The following is a 27297-nucleotide window of genomic DNA, read 5'->3' as shown; positions in this document are numbered from 1 at the left end:
CAAAGACTAATTATCTGGATAATAATTTCGAACCCTGTTATGGCTACTAACATATTGTACATAATGTTTTTCTTGGTAACAGAGCCACGCAGAAACCATAGTGCTCCGTACACTCGACATCATAACCATAGTCGTGCCCCCGGCTCTGCCCGCCGCGATGACCGCCGGCATCGTGTACAGTCAGCAGCGGTTACGCAGGAACAAGATCTTCTGCGTGTCGCCTCCGAGGATCATCATCTGCGGGAAGCTTCAAGTCATGTGCTTTGATAAGGTAGTGGAACGCTTTCAGTCCCTCGCTTCGCTCGGATGCCCTTAAATTCTTCGCTGCGTTTAGGATGATTTTAAGGTTCCGTGTACCCTAAGGATAAAAACGGGACTCTATTACTAAGACTCCACTGTCCGTCTGTCTGTCACCTGGCTGTATCTCATGAACTGCGATAGCTAGACAGTTGTAATTTTCACGGATGATTGCTGATATGTATAACAACAAATACTAAAAAGTACGGAACCCTCGGTGGGCGAGTCCGACTCGCACTTGTCCTGATTTCGATTTTTTTTAATCTTGTAAGGCGGCAGGCTTGTTGTGGCAGATCCAGTGGTCTGATAAATATAAGTATAAAACGATAGTTATTTCGGTGAATGATAATTTTCCGATAAATAATAATTTAAGATATCAACAAACCATTGCTATGCTAAAATTCATGTGTCGTAATAACATTTTCAGCGGCAAGCATAAGCTTATGCCACCTCCAATAATCTTGACTAGGGTTTGCAATCCCGATCCGAAATATGAAATTATCCGGTTCCGCGGATCTTCCCATACATTTCAGATCCGTCGTGCCAACCCTTATCTTGACGTAGAACATAAATTCCTAAATAAATGTTATATTTCAGACAGGAACCCTCACGGAAGATGGTCTGGACCTGTACTCAGTACTGCCACATCAGTCAGGCGAACGTTTCGGCCGCACCGTGGTCGAAGTAACGGCGCTTCCACCGCGCAGTCCGCTCATACAAGCACTCGCTTCTTGCCACTCCCTTACTAGCATCCAGGTATGCTATGTTCAATATTAACTGTCTATAATAAACTATGCTAGTCAGGGGAGCATAGCAATGGAAAGGGGGCGTTGCCCCCTTCCGCTCCCTAATCAACAGCCAGATATTGTAGTGTATTCAGTACTGCCTCATCAGTCAGGCGAACGTTTCGGCCGCACCGTGGTCGAAGTAACGGCGCTTCCACCCCGCAGTCCGCTCATACAAGCACTCGCTTCTTGCCACTCTCTTACTAGCATCCAGGTATGCTATGTTCAATATTAACTGTCTATAATAAACTATGCTAGTCAGGGGAGCATAGCAATGGAAAGGGGGCGTTGCCCCCTTCCGCTCCCTAATCAACATCCAGATATTGTAGTGTATTCAGTACTGCCTCATCAGTCAGGCGAACGTTTCGGCCGCACCGTGGTCGAAGTAACGGCGCTTCCACCCCGCAGTCCGCTCATACAAGCACTCGCTTCTTGCCACTCTCTTACTAGCATCCAGGTATGCTATGTTCAATATTAACTGTCTATAATAAACTATGCTAGTCAGGGGAGCATAGCAATGGAAAGGGGGCGTTGCCCCCTTCCGCTCCCTAATCAACATCCAGATATTGTAGTGTATTCAGTACTGCCTCATCAATCAGGCGAACGTTTCGGCCGCACCGTGGTCGAAGTAACGGCGCTTCCACCGCGCAGTCCGCTCATACAAGCACTCGCTTCTTGTCACTCTTACTAGCATCCAGGTATGCTATGTTCAATATTAACTGTCTATAATAAACTATGCTAGTCAGGGGAGCATAGCAATGGAAAGGGGGCGTTGCCCCCTTCCGCTCCCTAATCAACATCCAGATATTGTAGTGTATTCAGTACTGCCTCATCAGTCAGGCGAACGTTTCGGCCGCACCGTGGTCGAAGTAACGGCGCTTCCACCCCGCAGTCCGCTCATACAAGCACTCGCTTCTTGCCACTCTCTTACTAGCATCCAGGTATGCTATGTTCAATATTAACTGTCTATAATAAACTATGCTAGTCAGGGGAGCATAGCAATGGAAAGGGGGCGTTGCCCCCTTCCGCTCCCTAATCAACATCCAGATATTGTAGTGTATTCAGTACTGCCTCATCAATCAGGCGAACGTTTCGGCCGCACCGTGGTCGAAGTAACGGCGCTTCCACCGCGCAGTCCGCTCATACAAGCACTCGCTTCTTGCCACTCTCTTACTAGCATCCAGGTATGCTATGTTCAATATTAACTGTCTATAATAAACTATGCTAGTCAGGGGAATATGGCAATGAAAAGGGGGCGTTGCCCCTTACCACTCCCTAATCAACATCTAATCATCTATATATAGACTAGCGTACTCGCGGTGAAGTCACCATTCAGACTAACGTTTCGGCCGTACCGTGGTCGCAATGACAGCGCTTCCACCCCGATACTTACACAATATACTTGGCTGAACTCGGTTCAGTCGGGAGACAGATGTCAAAGCATAGGGGGCGCTGCCCCTGAGCAATCTCATACAAGCTTAGATCCTGGTAACAGTAGATACTAGTCTATTCTGTGTTCTACGAGTTGGATTGGTAAACTTACTTATTATTTTCAGGGCCAGCTAAAGGGCGACCCGCTCGATCTCAAGATGTTTGAATTCACACAGTGGGTGAGTACTTTTACGTAGACTTATATCGACCGGGATATGAACCGTGATTACTTTTTGTATTGTTTTCGAGCTCCCGATATTTCGACGCAGTTACATGCATCTTGTTCACGGGTAACTGAAGATAGCGGGTGGGTGTCAAAGGTGTGTAATAGACCGCGCTCGGATCGGAAGAATTTGATATGTTTTCTGAAAGAGCTACGAATTTGTATGATTCCATGTACATATGTATATTTTCTAAATCAAATTTCTATTACACCTTATGTGTATAATTGCATGAATTCTATAGTGATTTAAATTGTATTTTTTTTCCTTATTTTCTCGTAATGCATGTTAATTATAAGATGTAATTATTTTTGAAAAGATGTGTCCCGCCGAGTTTGTTGCCGGTCCCATAATGGGATACCCTCCTCCAATTGAGGGGGGATTTAAATCTTCTCGGGGCAGAGGTGTAGGGTTGGAGCCGGTCTACCTAGCTTTATTTGACGTTCATAAGCGCATTGTAATTATGCCTACTTGAATAAACTATCTTTTATCTTTATCTTATCTTATCTTAATACAAAAGGTTACCACGGTTCATATCCCGGTCGATATGTCTAGTGAAACTAACCGTGAATCATTCAAAACTGTTACTTTTACGTAATTAGTTTTAGTCTATAATAAAGTAGCCTATGTCCATCTCCAGTTCTTTTTCCGAAATGTAATATAATGTTAAAGAAGCCTAATTGTTTAATCTATGTTTACAAAACTAAAATAGATATATGAATCAAGAAATAACTAGAATATTATCTCTCCAGGTCCTCGAAGAGCCAGGTCCAGAGAACACTCGTTACGACAACCTAACACCTGCAATCGTCAAACCCAAATCCGCGCAGAACGAGCTGCAAGACCTAGATAACTACGACCCTCTCACCATGGAGATGCCGTATGAGGTACATAAATTATCGATGTACAATTAAATGTTCGGATTAATACAAATACGGAACCTTCTCTCCTCTATTCTATACTCTTTCATCTTTTACTCTTTCATCCTTTCCTTTCTCTCTAATTTTTAGGGTTCCGTAGCCAAATGGCAAAAAACGGAACCCTTATAGATTCGTCATGTCTGTCTGTCTGTCTGTCCGTCTGTCCGTGTATGTCACAGTCACTTTTCTCCGAAACTATAAGAACTATACTGTTGAAACTTGGTAAGTAGATGTATTCTGTGAACCGCATTAAGATTTTCACACAAAAATAGAAAAAAAAACAATAAATTTTTGGGGTTCCCTATACTTAGAACTGAAACTCAAAAATTTTTTTTTTTATCAAACCTATACGTGTGGGGTATCTATGGATAGGTCTTCAAAAATGATATTGAGGTTTCTAATATCATTTTTTTTCTAAACTGAATAGTTTGCGCGAGAGACACTTCCAAAGTGGTAAAAATGTCCCCCCCCCCCCTGTAACTTCTAAAATAACAGAATGATAAAACTAAAAAAATATATGATGTACATTACCGTGTAAACTTCCACCGAAAATTGGTTTGAACGAGATCTAGTAAGTAGTTTTTTTTTAATACGTCATAAATTGCCTAAATACGGAACCCTTCATGGGCGAGTTCGACTCGCACTTGGCCGCTTTTTCATACTTAGGCAGTGTCGCGGCCTGATCCCACTCACACCTCAAGTTGTAACTGGCCCCAGGAGAGGCCAAACAGCGTAAGTCATGTTCAAAAAAAAAAACAAATACGGAAACAGCACAGCGAGGTCGTTTACTAAGTTAAGGCTGGCAATCCCCATTTTGGAGTCATAAAGTTTAAATTTACGGTGGGACAAGCACGGTAACTGTTAAGTAAGGCCCACTTGCACCATCCCACTAACACGAGGTTAACTGGTAACTTCAGATTTAACCGGTTAACCCCGGGTCCATCTGTGACATGTAATCAAATATCGCCTTTATAACCCTTTAGTAAGGTTGAACCTGTCCTATCGCCAATATCCCATGAACAAGCAATGTAATCAAATATCACCCTTAATGCCCTCTAATAAGGTTGAAACTTGAACCTTTATATCCGTTTTGTCCGCAGGTGGGTCTGTTAAGGCGGTTCCACTTCTCTTCGTCGCAGCAGTCGATGGGTGTCATCGCCCGCGTATTGGGACAACCCCAGATGGTTTACTTCGTTAAGGGGGCACCGGAAAAGGTACGTTTTTTTTATTATATTTAACTTGTAATTTTTGTATGTTTGGGCCAAATCTTGTAAGCTGAATTCTTCCCAATCTTCCCATTATTCGATTGAGTTGAAACTTCACATACATCATTTTGTCGGCGAAATGTTGCGTTTATGTATATTGTTGCTATACAATATTTTTTTAAATAAAATGTAAGGAATCGAATGGTACCATTATTTTTCTCCAATTTGGAAGTTTTTTTTTGTAACTTTAAAGCCCTGTATTTTTTTTATTTATCCCATATATTTTTTAAGTTTCCAATTTATACAAAGTGATAAATTACTCATTTTCTATCTATTTAACTAGATTTAATTATAAAATTCAACATGTGTCAACAACCCTATTGGGCACTTTGCGTCTTCATTTTAAGTACAGTAAAACCCGCTTAATACGATTACGTTTAATACGATTTCCCGCATAATACGACATTTTACGCCGGTCCCTGCAAGTTTAGGCCTGTTTTCATACATTTTTTCACGGTTAATACGACTCGCATCCCGCTTAATACGCCATCCGTCCCGTTACGTCCCGTGTTTTTGACATAACCGTCGTATTGTAAGCAACCTTTTTTGGTTTTTTGTTTCGTCTAATATCTTTTGTCGGGTCCTTATCGGCGTGAGAATGCGATGCCATCTGCTTGACCGTTATGGAGCACGGAGTGCAAGCTATCGCTCCCAGATTTATTTGCAGTCAGGTACTCCGCGACTTTCTAGTTCAGCTTATCGTTTGTGTTCCTAGATTATTTAACCGCGTGTGTACTTATACCCTCCTACACTTAGATTTAATTCGCTTATTATCACCATTATTATAGTTTTATTTGTTCACGTTTAATACGATTTCCCGTTTAAGACGCTTTTTTTGCTAGGTCCCTTCAGAATCGTCTTAAGCGGGTTCTACTGTATGTACAAAACGCAACCATTTCCGAGCATGTTTGAGAGATGCCTATTTATTGTTCGTCCAGGTGGCGGGCATGTGCAGCCCGGACTCCCTGCCCGAGAACTTCAGCTCCGTCCTGCACGAGTACACCTCCAACGGCTTCCGGGTCATCGGCCTCGCGCACCGCAAGCTGGACCGCAAGATGAAGTGGGTGGACGCGCAGCGCGTCAAGCGGGAGGGGCTCGAGTGCGACATGACGTTCCTCGGCTTCCTCGTCATGCAGAACAGCCTCAAGCCGGAGACCACGCAGGTCATCAGGGAGCTGCACGAGGCGGACATCAAGCAGGTTATGGTCACAGGTATGGCACAAGGCGCCATCTTGAAAACATATATAAACACTGTTACTTGCTGTTAGTACCAGTTCGCGCTCCAATCGCTTTAAGAGTGACAGATATAGCACTAGTGCTCGCGTTCTCATCTTTATATGCGCTTCGCGCATATAGTTAAGAGTGCCAGTGATGGCACTAGTGCCTCACGCTCTCATCGCTATGGTTAGAGTGAGACGGGTACAGTAAGAATGGGACAGACACAAGGCGGACCGCAAGATGAAGTGGGTGGACGCGCAGCGCGTCAAGCGCGAGGGGCTCGAGTGCGACATGACGTTCCTCGGCTTCCTCGTCATGCAGAACAGCCTCAAGCCGGAGACCACGCAGGTCATCAGGGAGCTGCACGAGGCGGACATCAAGCAGGTTATGGTCACAGGTATGGCACAAGGCGCCATCTTGAAAACATATATAAACACTGTTACTTGCTGTTAGTACCAGTTCGCGCTCCAATCGCTTTAAGAGTGACAGATATAGCACTAGTGCTCGCGTTCTCATCTTTATATGCGCTTCGCGCATATAGTTAAGAGTGCCAGTGATTGCACTAGTGCCTCACGCTCTCATCGCTATGGTTAGAGTGAGACGGGTACAGTAAGAATGGGACAGACACAAGCCGGACCGCAAGATGAAGTGGGTGGACGCGCAGCGCGTCAAGCGGGAGGGGCTCGAGTGCGACATGACGTTCCTCGGCTTCCTCGTCATGCAGAACAGCCTCAAGCCGGAGACCACGCAGGTCATCAGGGAGCTGCACGAGGCGGACATCAAGCAGGTTATGGTCACAGGTATGGCACAAGGCGCCATCTTGAAAACATATATAAACACTGTTACTTGCTGTTAGTACCAGTTCGCGCTCCAATCGCTTTAAGAGTGACAGATATAGCACTAGTGCTCGCGTTCTCATCTTTATATGCGCTTCGCGCATATAGTTAAGAGTGCCAGTGATGGCACTAGTGCCTCACGCTCTCATCGCTATGGTTAGAGTGAGACGGGTACAGTAAGAATGGGACAGACACAAGCCGGACCGCAAGATGAAGTGGGTGGACGCGCAGCGCGTCAAGCGGGAGGGGCTCGAGTGCGACATGACGTTCCTCGGCTTCCTCGTCATGCAGAACAGCCTCAAGCCGGAGACCACGCAGGTCATCAGGGAGCTGCACGAGGCGGACATCAAGCAGGTTATGGTCACAGGTATGGCACAAGGCGCCATCTTGAAAACATATATAAACACTGTTACTTGCTGTTAGTACCAGTTCGCGCTCCAATCGCTTTAAGAGTGACAGATATAGCACTAGTGCTCGCGTTCTCATCTTTATATGCGCTTCGCGCATATAGTTAAGAGTGCCAGTGATTGCACTAGTGCCTCACGCTCTCATCGCTATGGTTAGAGTGAGACGGGTACAGTAAGAATGGGACAGACACAAGCCGGACCGCAAGATGAAGTGGGTGGACGCGCAGCGCGTCAAGCGGGAGGGGCTCGAGTGCGACATGACGTTCCTCGGCTTCCTCGTCATGCAGAACAGCCTCAAGCCGGAGACCACGCAGGTCATCAGGGAGCTGCACGAGGCGGACATCAAGCAGGTTATGGTCACAGGTATGCCACAAGGCGCCATCTTGAAAACATATATAAACACTGTTACTTGCTGTTAGTACCAGTTCGCGCTCCAATCGCTTTAAGAGTGACAGATATAGCACTAGTGCTCGCGTTCTCATCTTTATATGCGCTTCGCGCATATAGTTAAGAGTGCCAGTGATGGCACTAGTGCCTCACGCTCTCATCGCTATGGTTAGAGTGAGACGGGTACAGTAAGAATGGGACAGACAAGCCGGACCGCAAGATGAAGTGGGTGGACGCGCAGCGCGTCAAGCGGGAGGGGCTCGAGTGCGACATGACGTTCCTCGGCTTCCTCGTCATGCAGAACAGCCTCAAGCCGGAGACCACGCAGGTCATCAGGGAGCTGCACGAGGCGGACATCAAGCAGGTTATGGTCACAGGTATGGCACAAGGCGCCATCTTGAAAACATATTTATTTATTTATTTATGTTAAGGAGAACCAACAGCTACAAACTTTAAATAGATAGTAATATTAAAAACAGGAAGCCAATTACAGGAACTCACAGGTAGTTACAAAGTATTAAATTTAAAACTAATGCTAGCACCTACGCACACACACATGCGTACAAAAAGAGAAGGAAAAAAAGAGAAAAAAAACATAATTGAAAATGGCAATAGAAGCCTTACAATAGATCCTAAGTTTAATAAGTTTAATACCTACTTAGTACATTAGCGCCTGGAATGTCAGAGGTCTCAAAATTCGAGCGATGAAAACAAAATAAAGTAAAATTATCATAACGGTATACAGTTAAATAATACATAATTATGTAATGTCGCTATCAAGGCGCCAATACACTTAGTTGAATAAATTAATTTTAATGCATTTTGCTCGCCTAATTAGAAAAAAAAACAAAAAGTATACATGAATTAAATACATTGGTAGGAAGGTCGCTCACATAAAACACTCATATATAAACACTGTTACTTGCTGTTAGTACCAGTTCGCGCTCCAATCGCTTTAAGAGTGACAGATATAGCACTAGTGCTCGCGTTCTCATCTTTATATGCGCTTCGCGCATATAGTTAAGAGTGCCAGTGATGGCACTAGTGCCTCACGCTCTCATCGCTATGGTTAGAGTGAGACGGGTACAGTAAGAATGGGACAGACACAAGCCGGACCGCAAGATGAAGTGGGTGGACGCGCAGCGCGTCAAGCGGGAGGGGCTCGAGTGCGACATGACGTTCCTCGGCTTCCTCGTCATGCAGAACAGCCTCAAGCCGGAGACCACGCAGGTCATCAGGGAGCTGCACGAGGCGGACATCAAGCAGGTTATGGTCACAGGTATGGCACAAGGCGCCATCTTGAAAACATATATAAACACTGTTACTTGCTGTTAGTACCAGTTCGCGCTCCAATCGCTTTAAGAGTGACAGATATAGCACTAGTGCTCGCGTTCTCATCTTTATATGCGCTTCGCGCATATAGTTAAGAGTGCCAGTGATTGCACTAGTGCCTCACGCTCTCATCGCTATGGTTAGAGTGAGACGGGTACAGTAAGAATGGGACAGACACAAGCCGGACCGCAAGATGAAGTGGGTGGACGCGCAGCGCGTCAAGCGGGAGGGGCTCGAGTGCGACATGACGTTCCTCGGCTTCCTCGTCATGCAGAACAGCCTCAAGCCGGAGACCACGCAGGTCATCAGGGAGCTGCACGAGGCGGACATCAAGCAGGTTATGGTCACAGGTATGCCACAAGGCGCCATCTTGAAAACATATATAAACACTGTTACTTGCTGTTAGTACCAGTTCGCGCTCCAATCGCTTTAAGAGTGACAGATATAGCACTAGTGCTCGCGTTCTCATCTTTATATGCGCTTCGCGCATATAGTTAAGAGTGCCAGTGATGGCACTAGTGCCTCACGCTCTCATCGCTATGGTTAGAGTGAGACGGGTACAGTAAGAATGGGACAGACAAGCCGGACCGCAAGATGAAGTGGGTGGACGCGCAGCGCGTCAAGCGGGAGGGGCTCGAGTGCGACATGACGTTCCTCGGCTTCCTCGTCATGCAGAACAGCCTCAAGCCGGAGACCACGCAGGTCATCAGGGAGCTGCACGAGGCGGACATCAAGCAGGTTATGGTCACAGGTATGGCACAAGGCGCCATCTTGAAAACATATTTATTTATTTATTTATGTTAAGGAGAACCAACAGCTACAAACTTTAAATAGATAGTAATATTAAAAACAGGAAGCCAATTACAGGAACTCACAGGTAGTTACAAAGTATTAAATTTAAAACTAATGCTAGCACCTACGCACACACACATGCGTACAAAAAGAGAAGGAAAAAAAGAGAAAAAAAACATAATTGAAAATGGCAATAGAAGCCTTACAATAGATCCTAAGTTTAATAAGTTTAATACCTACTTAGTACATTAGCGCCTGGAATGTCAGAGGTCTCAAAATTCGAGCGATGAAAACAAAATAAAGTAAAATTATCATAACGGTATACAGTTAAATAATACATAATTATGTAATGTCGCTATCAAGGCGCCAATACACTTAGTTGAATAAATTAATTTTAATGCATTTTGCTCGCCTAATTAGAAAAAAAAACAAAAAGTATACATGAATTAAATACATTGGTAGGAAGGTCGCTCACATAAAACACTCATATATAAACACTGTTACTTGCTGTTAGTACCAGTTCGCGCTCCAATCGCTTTAAGAGTGACAGATATAGCACTAGTGCTCGCGTTCTCATCTTTATATGCGCTTCGCGCATATAGTTAAGAGTGCCAGTGATGGCACTAGTGCCTCACGCTCTCATCGCTATGGTTAGAGTGAGACGGGTACAGTAAGAATGGGACAGACACAAGCCGGACCGCAAGATGAAGTGGGTGGACGCGCAGCGCGTCAAGCGGGAGGGGCTCGAGTGCGACATGACGTTCCTCGGCTTCCTCGTCATGCAGAACAGCCTCAAGCCGGAGACCACGCAGGTCATCAGGGAGCTGCACGAGGCGGACATCAAGCAGGTTATGGTCACAGGTATGGCACAAGGCGCCATCTTGAAAACATATATAAACACTGTTACTTGCTGTTAGTACCAGTTCGCGCTCCAATCGCTTTAAGAGTGACAGATATAGCACTAGTGCTCGCGTTCTCATCTTTATATGCGCTTCGCGCATATAGTTAAGAGTGCCAGTGATTGCACTAGTGCCTCACGCTCTCATCGCTATGGTTAGAGTGAGACGGGTACAGTAAGAATGGGACAGACACAAGCCGGACCGCAAGATGAAGTGGGTGGACGCGCAGCGCGTCAAGCGGGAGGGGCTCGAGTGCGACATGACGTTCCTCGGCTTCCTCGTCATGCAGAACAGCCTCAAGCCGGAGACCACGCAGGTCATCAGGGAGCTGCACGAGGCGGACATCAAGCAGGTTATGGTCACAGGTATGCCACAAGGCGCCATCTTGAAAACATATATAAACACTGTTACTTGCTGTTAGTACCAGTTCGCGCTCCAATCGCTTTAAGAGTGACAGATATAGCACTAGTGCTCGCGTTCTCATCTTTATATGCGCTTCGCGCATATAGTTAAGAGTGCCAGTGATGGCACTAGTGCCTCACGCTCTCATCGCTATGGTTAGAGTGAGACGGGTACAGTAAGAATGGGACAGACAAGCCGGACCGCAAGATGAAGTGGGTGGACGCGCAGCGCGTCAAGCGGGAGGGGCTCGAGTGCGACATGACGTTCCTCGGCTTCCTCGTCATGCAGAACAGCCTCAAGCCGGAGACCACGCAGGTCATCAGGGAGCTGCACGAGGCGGACATCAAGCAGGTTATGGTCACAGGTATGGCACAAGGCGCCATCTTGAAAACATATATAAACACTGTTACTTGCTGTTAGTACCAGTTCGCGCTCCAATCGCTTTAAGAGTGACAGATATAGCACTAGTGCTCGCGTTCTCATCTTTATATGCGCTTCGCGCATATAGTTAAGAGTGCCAGTGATTGCACTAGTGCCTCACGCTCTCATCGCTATGGTTAGAGTGAGACGGGTACAGTAAGAATGGGACAGACACAAGCCGGACCGCAAGATGAAGTGGGTGGACGCGCAGCGCGTCAAGCGGGAGGGGCTCGAGTGCGACATGACGTTCCTCGGCTTCCTCGTCATGCAGAACAGCCTCAAGCCGGAGACCACGCAGGTCATCAGGGAGCTGCACGAGGCGGACATCAAGCAGGTTATGGTCACAGGTATGCCACAAGGCGCCATCTTGAAAACATATATAAACACTGTTACTTGCTGTTAGTACCAGTTCGCGCTCCAATCGCTTTAAGAGTGACAGATATAGCACTAGTGCTCGCGTTCTCATCTTTATATGCGCTTCGCGCATATAGTTAAGAGTGCCAGTGATGGCACTAGTGCCTCACGCTCTCATCGCTATGGTTAGAGTGAGACGGGTACAGTAAGAATGGGACAGACAAGCCGGACCGCAAGATGAAGTGGGTGGACGCGCAGCGCGTCAAGCGGGAGGGGCTCGAGTGCGACATGACGTTCCTCGGCTTCCTCGTCATGCAGAACAGCCTCAAGCCGGAGACCACGCAGGTCATCAGGGAGCTGCACGAGGCGGACATCAAGCAGGTTATGGTCACAGGTATGGCACAAGGCGCCATCTTGAAAACATATTTATTTATTTATTTATTTATTTATGTTAAGGAGAACCAACAGCTACAAACTTTAAATAGATAGTAATATTAAAAACAGGAAGCCAATTACAGGAACTCACAGGTAGTTACAAAGTATTAAATTTAAAACTAATGCTAGCACCTACGCACACACACATGCGTACAAAAAGAGAAGGAAAAAAAGAGAAAAAAAACATAATTGAAAATGGCAATAGAAGCCTTACAATAGATCCTAAGTTTAATAAGTTTAATACCTACTTAGTACATTAGCGCCTGGAATGTCAGAGGTCTCAAAATTCGAGCGATGAAAACAAAATAAAGTAAAATTATCATAACGGTATACAGTTAAATAATACATAATTATGTAATGTCGCTATCAAGGCGCCAATACACTTAGTTGAATAAATTAATTTTAATGCATTTTGCTCGCCTAATTAGAAAAAAAAACAAAAAGTATACATGAATTAAATACATTGGTAGGAAGGTCGCTCACATAAAACACTCATATATAAACACTGTTACTTGCTGTTAGTACCAGTTCGCGCTCCAATCGCTTTAAGAGTGACAGATATAGCACTAGTGCTCGCGTTCTCATCTTTATATGCGCTTCGCGCATATAGTTAAGAGTGCCAGTGATGGCACTAGTGCCTCACGCTCTCATCGCTATGGTTAGAGTGAGACGGGTACAGTAAGAATGGGACAGACACAAGCCGGACCGCAAGATGAAGTGGGTGGACGCGCAGCGCGTCAAGCGGGAGGGGCTCGAGTGCGACATGACGTTCCTCGGCTTCCTCGTCATGCAGAACAGCCTCAAGCCGGAGACCACGCAGGTCATCAGGGAGCTGCACGAGGCGGACATCAAGCAGGTTATGGTCACAGGTATGGCACAAGGCGCCATCTTGAAAACATATATAAACACTGTTACTTGCTGTTAGTACCAGTTCGCGCTCCAATCGCTTTAAGAGTGACAGATATAGCACTAGTGCTCGCGTTCTCATCTTTATATGCGCTTCGCGCATATAGTTAAGAGTGCCAGTGATGGCACTAGTGCCTCACGCTCTCATCGCTATGGTTAGAGTGAGACGGGTACAGTAAGAATGGGACAGACACAAGCCGGACCGCAAGATGAAGTGGGTGGACGCGCAGCGCGTCAAGCGCGAGGGGCTCGAGTGCGACATGACGTTCCTCGGCTTCCTCGTCATGCAGAACAGCCTCAAGCCGGAGACCACGCAGGTCATCAGGGAGCTGCACGAGGCGGACATCAAGCAGGTTATGGTCACAGGTATGGCACAAGGCGCCATCTTGAAAACATATATAAACACTGTTACTTGCTGTTAGTACCAGTTCGCGCTCCAATCGCTTTAAGAGTGACAGATATAGCACTAGTGCTCGCGTTCTCATCTTTATATGCGCTTCGCGCATACAGTTGCCAGTGATAGCACTAGTGCCTCACGCTCTCATCGCTATGGTTAGAGTGAGACGGGTACAGTAAGAATGGGACAGACACAAGGCGGACCGCAAGATGAAGTGGGTGGACGCGCAGCGCGTCAAGCGCGAGGGGCTCGAGTGCGACATGACGTTCCTCGGCTTCCTCGTCATGCAGAACAGCCTCAAGCCGGAGACCACGCAGGTCATCAGGGAGCTGCACGAGGCGGACATCAAGCAGGTTATGGTCACAGGTATGGCACAAGGCGCCATCTTGAAAACATATATAAACACTGTTACTTGCTGTTAGTACCAGTTCGCGCTCCAATCGCTTTAAGAGTGACAGATATAGCACTAGTGCTCGCGTTCTCATCTTTATATGCGCTTCGCGCATACAGTTGCCAGTGATAGCACTAGTGCCTCACGCTCTCATCGCTATGGTTAGAGTGAGACGGGTACAGTAAGAATGGGACAGACACAAGGCGGACCGCAAGATGAAGTGGGTGGACGCGCAGCGCGTCAAGCGCGAGGGGCTCGAGTGCGACATGACGTTCCTCGGCTTCCTCGTCATGCAGAACAGCCTCAAGCCGGAGACCACGCAGGTCATCAGGGAGCTGCACGAGGCGGACATCAAGCAGGTTATGGTCACAGGTATGGCACAAGGCGCCATCTTGAAAACATATATAAACACTGTTACTTGCTGTTAGTACCAGTTCGCGCTCCAATCGCTTTAAGAGTGACAGATATAGCACTAGTGCTCGCGTTCTCATCTTTATATGCGCTTCGCGCATACAGTTGCCAGTGATAGCACTAGTGCCTCACGCTCTCATCGCTATGGTTAGAGTGAGACGGGTACAGTAAGAATGGGACAGACACAAGGCGGACCGCAAGATGAAGTGGGTGGACGCGCAGCGCGTCAAGCGCGAGGGGCTCGAGTGCGACATGACGTTCCTCGGCTTCCTCGTCATGCAGAACAGCCTCAAGCCGGAGACCACGCAGGTCATCAGGGAGCTGCACGAGGCGGACATCAAGCAGGTTATGGTCACAGGTATGGCACAAGGCGCCATCTTGAAAACATATATAAACACTGTTACTTGCTGTTAGTACCAGTTCGCGCTCCAATCGCTTTAAGAGTGACAGATATAGCACTAGTGCTCGCGTTCTCATCTTTATATGCGCTTCGCGCATATAGTTAAGAGTGCCAGTGATTGCACTAGTGCCTCACGCTCTCATCGCTATGGTTAGAGTGAGACGGGTACAGTAAGAATGGGACAGACACAAGCCGGACCGCAAGATGAAGTGGGTGGACGCGCAGCGCGTCAAGCGGGAGGGGCTCGAGTGCGACATGACGTTCCTCGGCTTCCTCGTCATGCAGAACAGCCTCAAGCCGGAGACCACGCAGGTCATCAGGGAGCTGCACGAGGCGGACATCAAGCAGGTTATGGTCACAGGTATGCCACAAGGCGCCATCTTGAAAACATATATAAACACTGTTACTTGCTGTTAGTACCAGTTCGCGCTCCAATCGCTTTAAGAGTGACAGATATAGCACTAGTGCTCGCGTTCTCATCTTTATATGCGCTTCGCGCATATAGTTAAGAGTGCCAGTGATGGCACTAGTGCCTCACGCTCTCATCGCTATGGTTAGAGTGAGACGGGTACAGTAAGAATGGGACAGACAAGCCGGACCGCAAGATGAAGTGGGTGGACGCGCAGCGCGTCAAGCGGGAGGGGCTCGAGTGCGACATGACGTTCCTCGGCTTCCTCGTCATGCAGAACAGCCTCAAGCCGGAGACCACGCAGGTCATCAGGGAGCTGCACGAGGCGGACATCAAGCAGGTTATGGTCACAGGTATGGCACAAGGCGCCATCTTGAAAACATATATAAACACTGTTACTTGCTGTTAGTACCAGTTCGCGCTCCAATCGCTTTAAGAGTGACAGATATAGCACTAGTGCTCGCGTTCTCATCTTTATATGCGCTTCGCGCATATAGTTAAGAGTGCCAGTGATGGCACTAGTGCCTCACGCTCTCATCGCTATGGTTAGAGTGAGACGGGTACAGTAAGAATGGGACAGACACAAGCCGGACCGCAAGATGAAGTGGGTGGACGCGCAGCGCGTCAAGCGGGAGGGGCTCGAGTGCGACATGACGTTCCTCGGCTTCCTCGTCATGCAGAACAGCCTCAAGCCGGAGACCACGCAGGTCATCAGGGAGCTGCACGAGGCGGACATCAAGCAGGTTATGGTCACAGGTATGGCACAAGGCGCCATCTTGAAAACATATATAAACACTGTTACTTGCTGTTAGTACCAGTTCGCGCTCCAATCGCTTTAAGAGTGACAGATATAGCACTAGTGCTCGCGTTCTCATCTTTATATGCGCTTCGCGCATATAGTTAAGAGTGCCAGTGATGGCACTAGTGCCTCACGCTCTCATCGCTATGGTTAGAGTGAGACGGGTACAGTAAGAATGGGACAGACACAAGCCGGACCGCAAGATGAAGTGGGTGGACGCGCAGCGCGTCAAGCGCGAGGGGCTCGAGTGCGACATGACGTTCCTCGGCTTCCTCGTCATGCAGAACAGCCTCAAGCCGGAGACCACGCAGGTCATCAGGGAGCTGCACGAGGCGGACATCAAGCAGGTTATGGTCACAGGTATGGCACAAGGCGCCATCTTGAAAACATATATAAACACTGTTACTTGCTGTTAGTACCAGTTCGCGCTCCAATCGCTTTAAGAGTGACAGATATAGCACTAGTGCTCGCGTTCTCATCTTTATATGCGCTTCGCGCATACAGTTGCCAGTGATAGCACTAGTGCCTCACGCTCTCATCGCTATGGTTAGAGTGAGACGGGTACAGTAAGAATGGGACAGACACAAGGCGGACCGCAAGATGAAGTGGGTGGACGCGCAGCGCGTCAAGCGCGAGGGGCTCGAGTGCGACATGACGTTCCTCGGCTTCCTCGTCATGCAGAACAGCCTCAAGCCGGAGACCACGCAGGTCATCAGGGAGCTGCACGAGGCGGACATCAAGCAGGTTATGGTCACAGGTATGGCACAAGGCGCCATCTTGAAAACATATATAAACACTGTTACTTGCTGTTAGTACCAGTTCGCGCTCCAATCGCTTTAAGAGTGACAGATATAGCACTAGTGCTCGCGTTCTCATCTTTATATGCGCTTCGCGCATACAGTTGCCAGTGATAGCACTAGTGCCTCACGCTCTCATCGCTATGGTTAGAGTGAGACGGGTACAGTAAGAATGGGACAGACACAAGGCGGACCGCAAGATGAAGTGGGTGGACGCGCAGCGCGTCAAGCGCGAGGGGCTCGAGTGCGACATGACGTTCCTCGGCTTCCTCGTCATGCAGAACAGCCTCAAGCCGGAGACCACGCAGGTCATCAGGGAGCTGCACGAGGCGGACATCAAGCAGGTTATGGTCACAGGTATGGCACAAGGCGCCATCTTGAAAACATATATAAACACTGTTACTTGCTGTTAGTACCAGTTCGCGCTCCAATCGCTTTAAGAGTGACAGATATAGCACTAGTGCTCGCGTTCTCATCTTTATATGCGCTTCGCGCATACAGTTGCCAGTGATAGCACTAGTGCCTCACGCTCTCATCGCTATGGTTAGAGTGAGACGGGTACAGTAAGAATGGGACAGACACAAGGCGGACCGCAAGATGAAGTGGGTGGACGCGCAGCGCGTCAAGCGCGAGGGGCTCGAGTGCGACATGACGTTCCTCGGCTTCCTCGTCATGCAGAACAGCCTCAAGCCGGAGACCACGCAGGTCATCAGGGAGCTGCACGAGGCGGACATCAAGCAGGTTATGGTCACAGGTATGGCACAAGGCGCCATCTTGAAAACATATATAAACACTGTTACTTGCTGTTAGTACCAGTTCGCGCTCCAATCGCTTTAAGAGTGACAGATATAGCACTAGTGCTCGCGTTCTCATCTTTATATGCGCTTCGCGCATACAGTTGCCAGTGATAGCACTAGTGCCTCACGCTCTCATCGCTATGGTTAGAGTGAGACGGGTACAGTAAGAATGGGACAGACACAAGGCGGACCGCAAGATGAAGTGGGTGGACGCGCAGCGCGTCAAGCGCGAGGGGCTCGAGTGCGACATGACGTTCCTCGGCTTCCTCGTCATGCAGAACAGCCTCAAGCCGGAGACCACGCAGGTCATCAGGGAGCTGCACGAGGCGGACATCAAGCAGGTTATGGTCACAGGTATGGCACAAGGCGCCATCTTGAAAACATATATAAACACTGTTACTTGCTGTTAGTACCAGTTCGCGCTCCAATCGCTTTAAGAGTGACAGATATAGCACTAGTGCTCGCGTTCTCATCTTTATATGCGCTTCGCGCATATAGTTAAGAGTGCCAGTGATTGCACTAGTGCCTCACGCTCTCATCGCTATGGTTAGAGTGAGACGGGTACAGTAAGAATGGGACAGACACAAGCCGGACCGCAAGATGAAGTGGGTGGACGCGCAGCGCGTCAAGCGGGAGGGGCTCGAGTGCGACATGACGTTCCTCGGCTTCCTCGTCATGCAGAACAGCCTCAAGCCGGAGACCACGCAGGTCATCAGGGAGCTGCACGAGGCGGACATCAAGCAGGTTATGGTCACAGGTATGGCACAAGGCGCCATCTTGAAAACATATATAAACACTGTTACTTGCTGTTAGTACCAGTGCCTCGTGTCGCATCGCAATCGCTATAAGAGTGACAGATATAGCACTAGTGCAAAATCTGAATTGACAAAAAAATCCCTTTTACTATTGGGTCGTGGTTAAGTTACATCTTCCTGCAACGTCCTTAAACGAGACTTGTACCATCCCGGGGTTAATCGGTTAAACCTGGAGTTACCATGGTTACCAGTACAATTTGACACTGAGTTAAGGGCTTAACCGGCTAACCCCTGGTTATTGGGATGGTGCAAGTGGCGCTAAGTGTCCTAATAAGCGAACCCGAAAGCTCGGACCGTCCGACACGTGTCCGCCTCTACGCGAGGCCAAAGGCCGAGCCGCTGGAATTTTGGTAGCAAGTCTGACTGCGAATACTTCTCCCATTGCAGAACAAACAAACAAACATACATAACAACAACATTCACTCGCCCCTATTACCTAGGCGATTAGATTGGACGTCCATTATTGACATCACACTAAATTTCGATTTTTTAGACACTGCCCCCTTCCCCCTTGCCCCTTGTTTCATAGGAAAAAGAAGGTCTTTAAAACGTACTGTCATACTTTTCATGACTAGGTGATTTAATAGTACATTATTGTCGAGGTTCGGAAGTAGCTACTTGCAGGCTGAGGATTCGTTTTAAACGGACGACCTTGGGAGTCCGTTTAATTGAATCCGAAGCCAGCAAGTAGCCTTCCAGCCGAGTCATATATAGTGCTTTTCTCAAAAATGGTGCAAGAAATAGAAATATTTTACAGAAGCAACGTTCTAATTTTCACAGAGAAAAGTAAAACCATTAAAAAGATTTGCTTGCCGTCTTAAAAAAAATAGAAGTGTATTTTTCTGCTGAAAATACGCCAACGTATTTGAGACACCTAAATAGTCGCGGTACCATCATTATAATAATAATAGTGCTGATCATCTGTTTGGCTGTTTAATGGACCTATGCCTTCATTTGATATGGCCATTTAAAGTTTTAAAAAGTTTGGAACTCGTTTAATAATGGAATTTGTATGCAACATTGCAGTCCCGAAATCGAGACTGCGATGTTTTTAACGTTTTAATTTTTAGAATGACCATAAACTACACACTTTGCGACCTATTTTTTAACCGGCAACGTCGACTTTGCCGTCCATTTTTGAGAAAAATTAACTTGTTGCAGGTGACAACATAATGACAGCGATGTCCGTGGCCAGAGGGTGTTTCATGGTGCAGCCGCACCAAAAGCTGGTGCTCATCACGGTCGGCCATCAGCAGACTGACGACACGCGGCCGCCGCTGTGTATGGAAGTGAGTTTATTTATACGTATCAGGGATGTTGCGAACATCCGCATCCGCAACCGCGGAACTTCCGCATTATTTTCAACATCCGCATCTGCATCCGCATCCGCATAAAATCGATGCGGAGCTTATGCGGATGCGGATGTCGAACAGGTCGGCACAGGAACGTCTTAGCGGCGGCGTAAGTGCTAGGTAATTTCGTCATTACCTATAACGAAATCGTCTAGATCCAGAAAAGTCGGCGAAGTTACTGTTTATTAAATATAACGCACCTATATTCTTGCTCAAATACTAAAAGTTTCGTTTTTTTTAAATAAAAAAATGTAATATTTGACGTATTCTAAGTACCTAATCTTGACATCCGCATCCGCATCCGCGGATGTGAGCCTTCAAATATCCGGATGTCAAAAAATCTACATCCGCAACATCCCTGATACGTATTCGGTTTAAATTTTGGAATAAGTATTAGTTAATTTTCAGAAGAAAATACATTTTTAGGCGAAGTTAAAAGGTTATTTTAGAGTTTTTTACTTTAATATGCACTGGCTCTTGAGACACAGGGACACCTACTTTGAGAGCCAGGAACCAATGCTATGTAACCACTCAAAGTTGCAATAAAGATTTTTTTTTTAAATATTATACTTTTTAAGCATATTTAATTACACAAACGGGTCTACCGCGATATAATTTCTTTTTTTTTTTCCTTAAATTCCGACGTTTCAGCCGAGTTGCACCAGCTGTGGTCACGGAAAGACTGACGTCCCACCAAATGTCAACGGAGATATAAATAAAACAATACTGAACTTTTTAAGCATCTGGATTTGTTGTTATTTTAATCTATATGTATTTCTTGGTAAAGTTATTGTTATAATGTTTTACTTGGACGAAATTGGGCACCTATAGATATTTTAGCAAACCTTTATTTTCAATGCATTGCAATAGATAACGGGGTTTAACAACATTGATTATCGCCACAGAATAAGTAATTACTACCGTACAGAAAGGACACTTCCTACAAAACCGAAGTTTGACAGCGATTGAGGGTCGAATCATGATATCCCTTTCTAACTTATGGCTCTATCCCTTTCGGCTATTTAGGGTTGTCAAAATTCAACCCATTATCTTATCTGTGGTCGTGCACGCAAAGGGACGTCAAGTTGTGTCAACCTAATAATTGCTCGGAGCAATGCTGAACCGAACGGAGCCGAGTTTGCCCGAAGTCAGGAGTGTCCCCACTGTTATAGCTTAGTTTACTTATCAATAGTTTATTGTTACCAGGTGGTCGGGGAAGGCGGGCCTCCGAAGCTCGCTAGCGACATCTATGTGCTGGCGTTGGAAGGGAAAACGTGGTCCGTCATACGAAATTACTACCCGGAGATGATGACCACTGTACTTAATAGAGGTTAGTGATTTTTCCCACAAATTGCAGCTTCGTATACTGACTGAACACATTCAGTGCCAAAACCCGAATATCGGGTATTTTATGATTTCGTTCCCAGGCCGGACGACCCGATAGTCGGGATCGTGGTACAGCTTCATATGATGAATTTTTTGGGCCCTGACGCGGATGTCTTGTTTGGCTGGGTGGTAATGAGTGTGTTAACTTCCAAAAATATAACTCACCTAACGACACGATGACTAAATAAGCCTAGGGCAACTTGCTGTAAGAGTGTCTATATTTAGTTTTGTTTCACGACCGTCTTTGGGTAACCGACTTACATACTACTATGAGTAGCAAATTTCAACTCAATCGGTTCAGTAATTTCGTAGCAAATTGTCTGTAACAGACGTAGAGTGTTATGGCACATGTTAAATAATAATAGAAGAAGATTCACTCTAACAAAACGCGTATATTACGACAAAATATGACCGCTAGGTGGCGCAAGCGAGAGCAGGCGTCCGTTCCGTAGCGGTGCGCGGCAACTAATTATGGCTAGACACCAAAATTTGTGTGGGCCGCATTTACTTGTATGTACATACTTGTAGCCATAGATTAGTATATGTTGTTACTGTAACTTGTAGCGACGCGACGAAATCGCGGAGTGAGTCACGCCTGATTATGGGTCCTGTTTTTTTTCCTTTGGGGGTACGAAACTTAATTCAATTTCAATTTATTAAGTAAAGATAACACGATCTTATATTTGTTAGTACATTCTTAAAAATAATGTTAGTACTTAAAAACTAAATTAGTTTTGACATTTAAAATTATTTCATTAATTACAGGTTAAAAGAACAAGGTTCTTCTTTAAGCCAACTTTCTAGCTTTCTTTACTCCACTGACAATCCAACCTCTAGACTGAGCTTAGGCCAATTCTTTCATGAAACCGATGCTGCCAAAAATACGGGGGTGCGGGGGGACGAGGTGAGCGAATCCCGTGCCGTGATTGGTCCGTTCAAGGACACGGACCAATCACGGCACGGGATTGACTCGAAGATGGAGTAACGCTACCGTATGTGTGGCAGAGGGGGTAGCGCGACTATACTATGTCTAGAGCAGGGATGTTGCGAATATCCGCATCCGCAACCGCGGAACTTCCGCATTATTTTCAACATCCGCATCCGCATCCGCACAAAATCGATGCGGATTTAATGCGGATGCGGATGTGGAACAGGTCGGTACAGGAACGTCTTAGCATCGGCGTAAGTGCTAGACTGCTAGGTAATTTAGTCATTAACCAAAAAAACCTATTAGAAATGAGCAGTCAAGCGTGAGTGGGACTTAATGTACGGAAACCTTGGAACGCGAGTCCGACTCGCATTTGGCCGGTTTTTTGAAAAAAAAAATTACTTAAATGTAATATTTGACGTTTTTTATGGTACTATCTTGACATCCGCATCCGCATCCGCGGATGTGAGCCTTTAAAAATCCGCATCCGCATCCGCATCCGCGGATGTCAAAAAATCGGCATCCGCAACATCCCTGGTCTAGAGGTTGGATTGTCTGTGCTTTACTCAAATTTTTATTTATTCCTCCGCACAGGCATAGTGTTCGGCCGCTTCGGTCCCGACCAGAAGACCCAGCTGGTAACGGCGCTGCAGGGCGAGGGGCGCGTGGTGGGGATGTGCGGGGACGGCGCCAACGACTGCGGCGCGCTCAAGGCCGCGCACGTCGGGATCTCGCTGTCCGAAGCCGATGCCTCAGGTATTGACCATTGATGGTCTTTATATAGTTGTAATAAGGGTTACATTTAGTCACATAGTAATCACACAACGTGAATTCTCTGTCCGAAGCTGATGCCTCAAGTATTGACCATTGATGGTCTTTATATAGTTGTAATAAGGGTTACATTTAGTCACATAGTAATCACACAACGTGAATTCTCTGTCCGAAGCTGATGCCTCAAGTATTGACCATTGATAGTCTTTATGTAGTTGTAATAAGGCTTACATTTAGTCACATCGTGAATTCTCTGTCCGAAGCCCATCGATATCTCTCTGTCCGAAGCTAATGCCTCAGGTATTGACCATTGATGGTCTTTATATAGTTGTAATAAGGCTTACATTTAGTCACATCGTGAATTCTCTGTCCGAAGCCCATCGATATCTCTGTCCGAAGCTGATGCCTCAGGTATTGACCATTGATGGTCTTTATATAGTTGTAATAAGGCTTACATTTAGTCACAGTAATCACATATCGTGAATTCTCTGTCCGAAATCCATCGATATCTCTCTGTCCGAAGCTGATGCCTCAGGTATTGACCATTGATGGTCTTTATATAGTTGTAATAAGGCTTACATTTAGTCACAGTAATCACATATCGTGAATTCTCTGTCCGAAGTCCATCGATATCTCTCTGTCCGAAGCTGATGCCTCAGGTATTGACCATTGATGGTCTTTATATAGTTGTAATAAGGCTTACATTTAGTCACAGTAATCACATATCGTGAATTCTCTGTCCGAAATCCATCGATATCTCTCTGTCCGAAGCTGATGCTTCAGGTATTGACCATTGATAGTCTTTATGTAGTTGTAATAAGGCTTACATTTAGTCACATCGTGAATTCTCTGTCCGAAGCCCATCGATATCTCTCTGTCCGAAGCTGATGCCTCAGGTATTGACCATTGATAGTCTTTATGTAGTTGTAATAAGGCTTACATTTAGTCACATCGTGAATTCTCTGTCCGAAGCCCATCGATATCTCTCTGTCCGAAGCTGATGCCTCAGGTATTGACCATTGATAGTCTTTATGTAGTTGTAATAAGGCTTACATTTAGTCACATCGTGAATTCTCTGTCCGAAGCCCATCGATATCTCTCTGTCCGAAGCTGATGCCTCAGGTATTGACCATTGATGGTCTTTATATAGTTGTAATAAGGCTTACATTTAGTCACAGTAATCACATATCGTGAATTCTCTGTCCGAAATCCATCGATATCTCTCTGTCCGAAGCTGATGCCTCAGGTATTGACCATTGATGGTCTTTATATAGTTGTAATAAGGCTTACATTTAGTCACAGTAATCACATATCGTGAATTCTCTGTCCGAAGTCCATCGATATCTCTCTGTCCGAAGCTGATGCCTCAGGTATTGACCATTGATGGTCTTTATATAGTTGTAATAAGGCTTACATTTAGTCACAGTAATCACATATCGTGAATTCTCTGTCCGAAATCCATCGATATCTCTCTGTCCGAAGCTGATGCTTCAGGTATTGACCATTGATAGTCTTTATGTAGTTGTAATAAGGCTTACATTTAGTCACATCGTGAATTCTCTGTCCGAAGCCCATCGATATCTCTCTGTCCGAAGCTGATGCCTCAGGTATTGACCATTGATAGTCTTTATGTAGTTGTAATAAGGCTTACATTTAGTCACATCGTGAATTCTCTGTCCGAAGCCCATCGATATCTCTCTGTCCGAAGCTGATGCCTCAGGTATTGACCATTGATGGTCTTTATATAGTTGTAATAAGGCGTACATTTAGTCACATCGTGAATTCTCTGTCCGAAGCCCATCGATATCTCTCTGTCCGAAGCTGATGCCTCAGGTATTGACCATTGATGGTCTTTATATAGTTGTAATAAGGCGTACATTTAGTCACATCGTGAATTCTCTGTCCGAAGCCCATCGATATCTCTCTGTCCGAAGCTGATGCCTCAGGTATTGACCATTGATGGTCTTTATATAGTTGTAATAAGGCGTACATTTAGTCACATCGTTAATTCTCTGTCCGAAGCCCATCGATATCTCTCTGTCCGAAGCTGATGCCTCAGGTATTGACCATTGATGGTCTTTATATAGTTGTAATAAGGCGTACATTTAGTCACATCGTGAATTCTCTGTCCGAAGCCCATCGATATCTCTCTGTCCGAAGCTGATGCCTCAGGTATTGACCATTGATGGTCTTTATATAGTTGTAATAAGGCGTACATTTAGTCACATCGTGAATTCTCTGTCCGAAGCCCATCGATATCTCTCTGTCCGAAGCTGATGCCTCAGGTATTGACCATTGATGGTCTTTATACAGTTGTAATGAGGGTTACATTTAGTCACATCTTGAATTCTCTATCCGAAGCCCATCCATCCATTCACCATTGACCATTCTTCGTCAGACGCGTCAGGTAACTGAGAACAGAGATACAGGCCAATTCGGACGTGCATCTGACATTAAACTGATATTTGAATCATACCAGTTAGCTGTCTTTCGCGCGTTCATTTCGCTCTGACTTGTCCGTTCATGTTTTTACTTTTCCATAAGACCTAATCGAGCTTGGTCAAGTTTTATTATTACCGAGTTTGAAGAAAATAAACAAGTTTTCAAGTGAGAGTCAGAATGGCGGGTGTATGTAAACAAAAGTAAACAAAAAGCATACCATATTTTAGTACCTAATTTGTACTATTTGGTACCTCATATAAAAAAATTAGTACCTCACGGTATTTAAAGTTATTACCAAAAAACGTTACACCCGCCAACCTGACAGTCAGAATGGCGGGTGTATTTTATTACGCTATGATCCCGCGATTATTGATAAATTCTATAAAAGCCAAATTTTAGTACCTTTTTAGTACTTTAATATTCAATTATAAATTGAGCCATTTTATTTGTGGTTTCCGAGTTTTACACATTTTACACTTTGCATTGCTATTAAAAAATTTCAGGCGCTTTAATTTTTCACCGTATCGATATCGTTTTTAAGAAAAAACGCTACGCTACAACTATTTTGATTACGCCAGGATTTAGTACCTTTCATGTTTAATCTGTTACCCTTTCACGGTTAATCTGTTAGGTTCAATTAACTATGAAAATTACGTCTTACAAATGGCCAGGCGCCATGTCAAAGGATTCTTCCTAAAAAGAAATTCCGCTCTTCATTGTGCATGTAATTGTGTACCTAATACCTATTAACAATTTTTTCAATTTCAAAATATACTTTATTCATGTAGGCCTAGCAACAAGCACTTATGAATAGTAATTAGGTAATACATAGGTACATATATATTATCTTAATCTAATTATCATAGCAATTTATTGATGTTAACCTACTACTAACCCACTCTTAAGTACATGGTGATTAATCAAATAAAACCCGCAAACTATGTCTGTTTGTCGGTATATTAGTCTGAATAGTGTGATGTACATCCGAGATCCCACAAAGAAGTATATACTTCTTTGTGGGATCTCGTAGTTTCTTAACTTATACATAACTTATACATAAGTTAAGAAACTATAACCAAGACGATAGTTATGTATAACTAACATCATACCACACCCGGTGGTATTTTCATGTTTAATTTCCAAAAGGTTCTATGTCGAGTACCTGCTAATGTAATTTCAACTCTATTCTTAAAACAGTAAGGATGTTATCTGTGTGGAATCATTTGTGACGTCCCACGGGTAAAGGTACCTTATGGCCGTTGGCGCTTACGCTATTATAAACGCCGCTCCGCCGCCGCGCGCTATTATTATTGCGGCGCTATGCGACGTAAGCGCCAACTGCCATAAGGTACCTTTTGCTGTGGAACGTCACATTGGTTGTTATTGCATTTCATTTTGCACGCGTAATTAGCGGTTGGGTTTAACAAAGGATAACAATGCGATTCATCGCCAGGTAATCTCTCTATTATAAGTATATAGTAGATTCGGGCATTTTAAAACCATCCTACTATACGTGTCTGAACATCAACAATTTAAATTTAAAAGTGGAAAAATTACTGTCTTGGGTGAGACTTGAACTCACGGCCTATGGATCGATACTCCAGCGCTCTGCCATCTGAGCCACCAAGACCTCATCCATAGCCAGCAAATCTTTCCACCATATGGGTCAAGGGGACCCGAGCGATATCTACCGTAAGAGCGTAAGACAGTAATTTTTCCACTTTTAAATGTATTCTAACCTTAATAGCATGGATCGCAGACGTTTCTGCTTGTTAAAAATTAAAAATCAACAATTTAGTCGAGTAGTCGGCGAATTATTCGGGTTGGTCTCGGACTGTCTAGAACACAAAATGACTAGTGTAATATTTTGCCTATGTCCCTTTTAGTCTACATCG

At 45.5% G+C, this 27297-nt stretch overlaps 1 protein-coding gene across 1 annotated transcript in view; it reads left to right on the top strand.

Moving 5' to 3' along the window:
* The window catches only part of LOC134650155 (polyamine-transporting ATPase 13A3-like), a 45691-nt gene that overhangs the window by 8312 nt on the left and 10082 nt on the right, over positions 1-27297 (top strand). Inside the window, exons 8-16 of the mRNA XM_063505012.1 lie at positions 83-271; positions 895-1053; positions 2639-2692; positions 3487-3621; positions 4755-4868; positions 5858-6131; positions 19685-19812; positions 21082-21205; positions 22784-22945. Coding sequence (XP_063361082.1) covers positions 83-271; positions 895-1053; positions 2639-2692; positions 3487-3621; positions 4755-4868; positions 5858-6131; positions 19685-19812; positions 21082-21205; positions 22784-22945 — 1339 coding nt within the window. The remainder of the gene's footprint in view (positions 1-82; positions 272-894; positions 1054-2638; positions 2693-3486; positions 3622-4754; positions 4869-5857; positions 6132-19684; positions 19813-21081; positions 21206-22783; positions 22946-27297) is intronic.

This window comes from Cydia amplana, chromosome 8 (assembly GCF_948474715.1).
Source record: "Cydia amplana chromosome 8, ilCydAmpl1.1, whole genome shotgun sequence".
NCBI lineage: Eukaryota > Metazoa > Arthropoda > Insecta > Lepidoptera > Tortricidae > Cydia > Cydia amplana.
The sequence above is the reverse complement of the archived record's forward strand: the minus strand, read 5'-3'. Positions and strand labels throughout refer to the sequence as shown.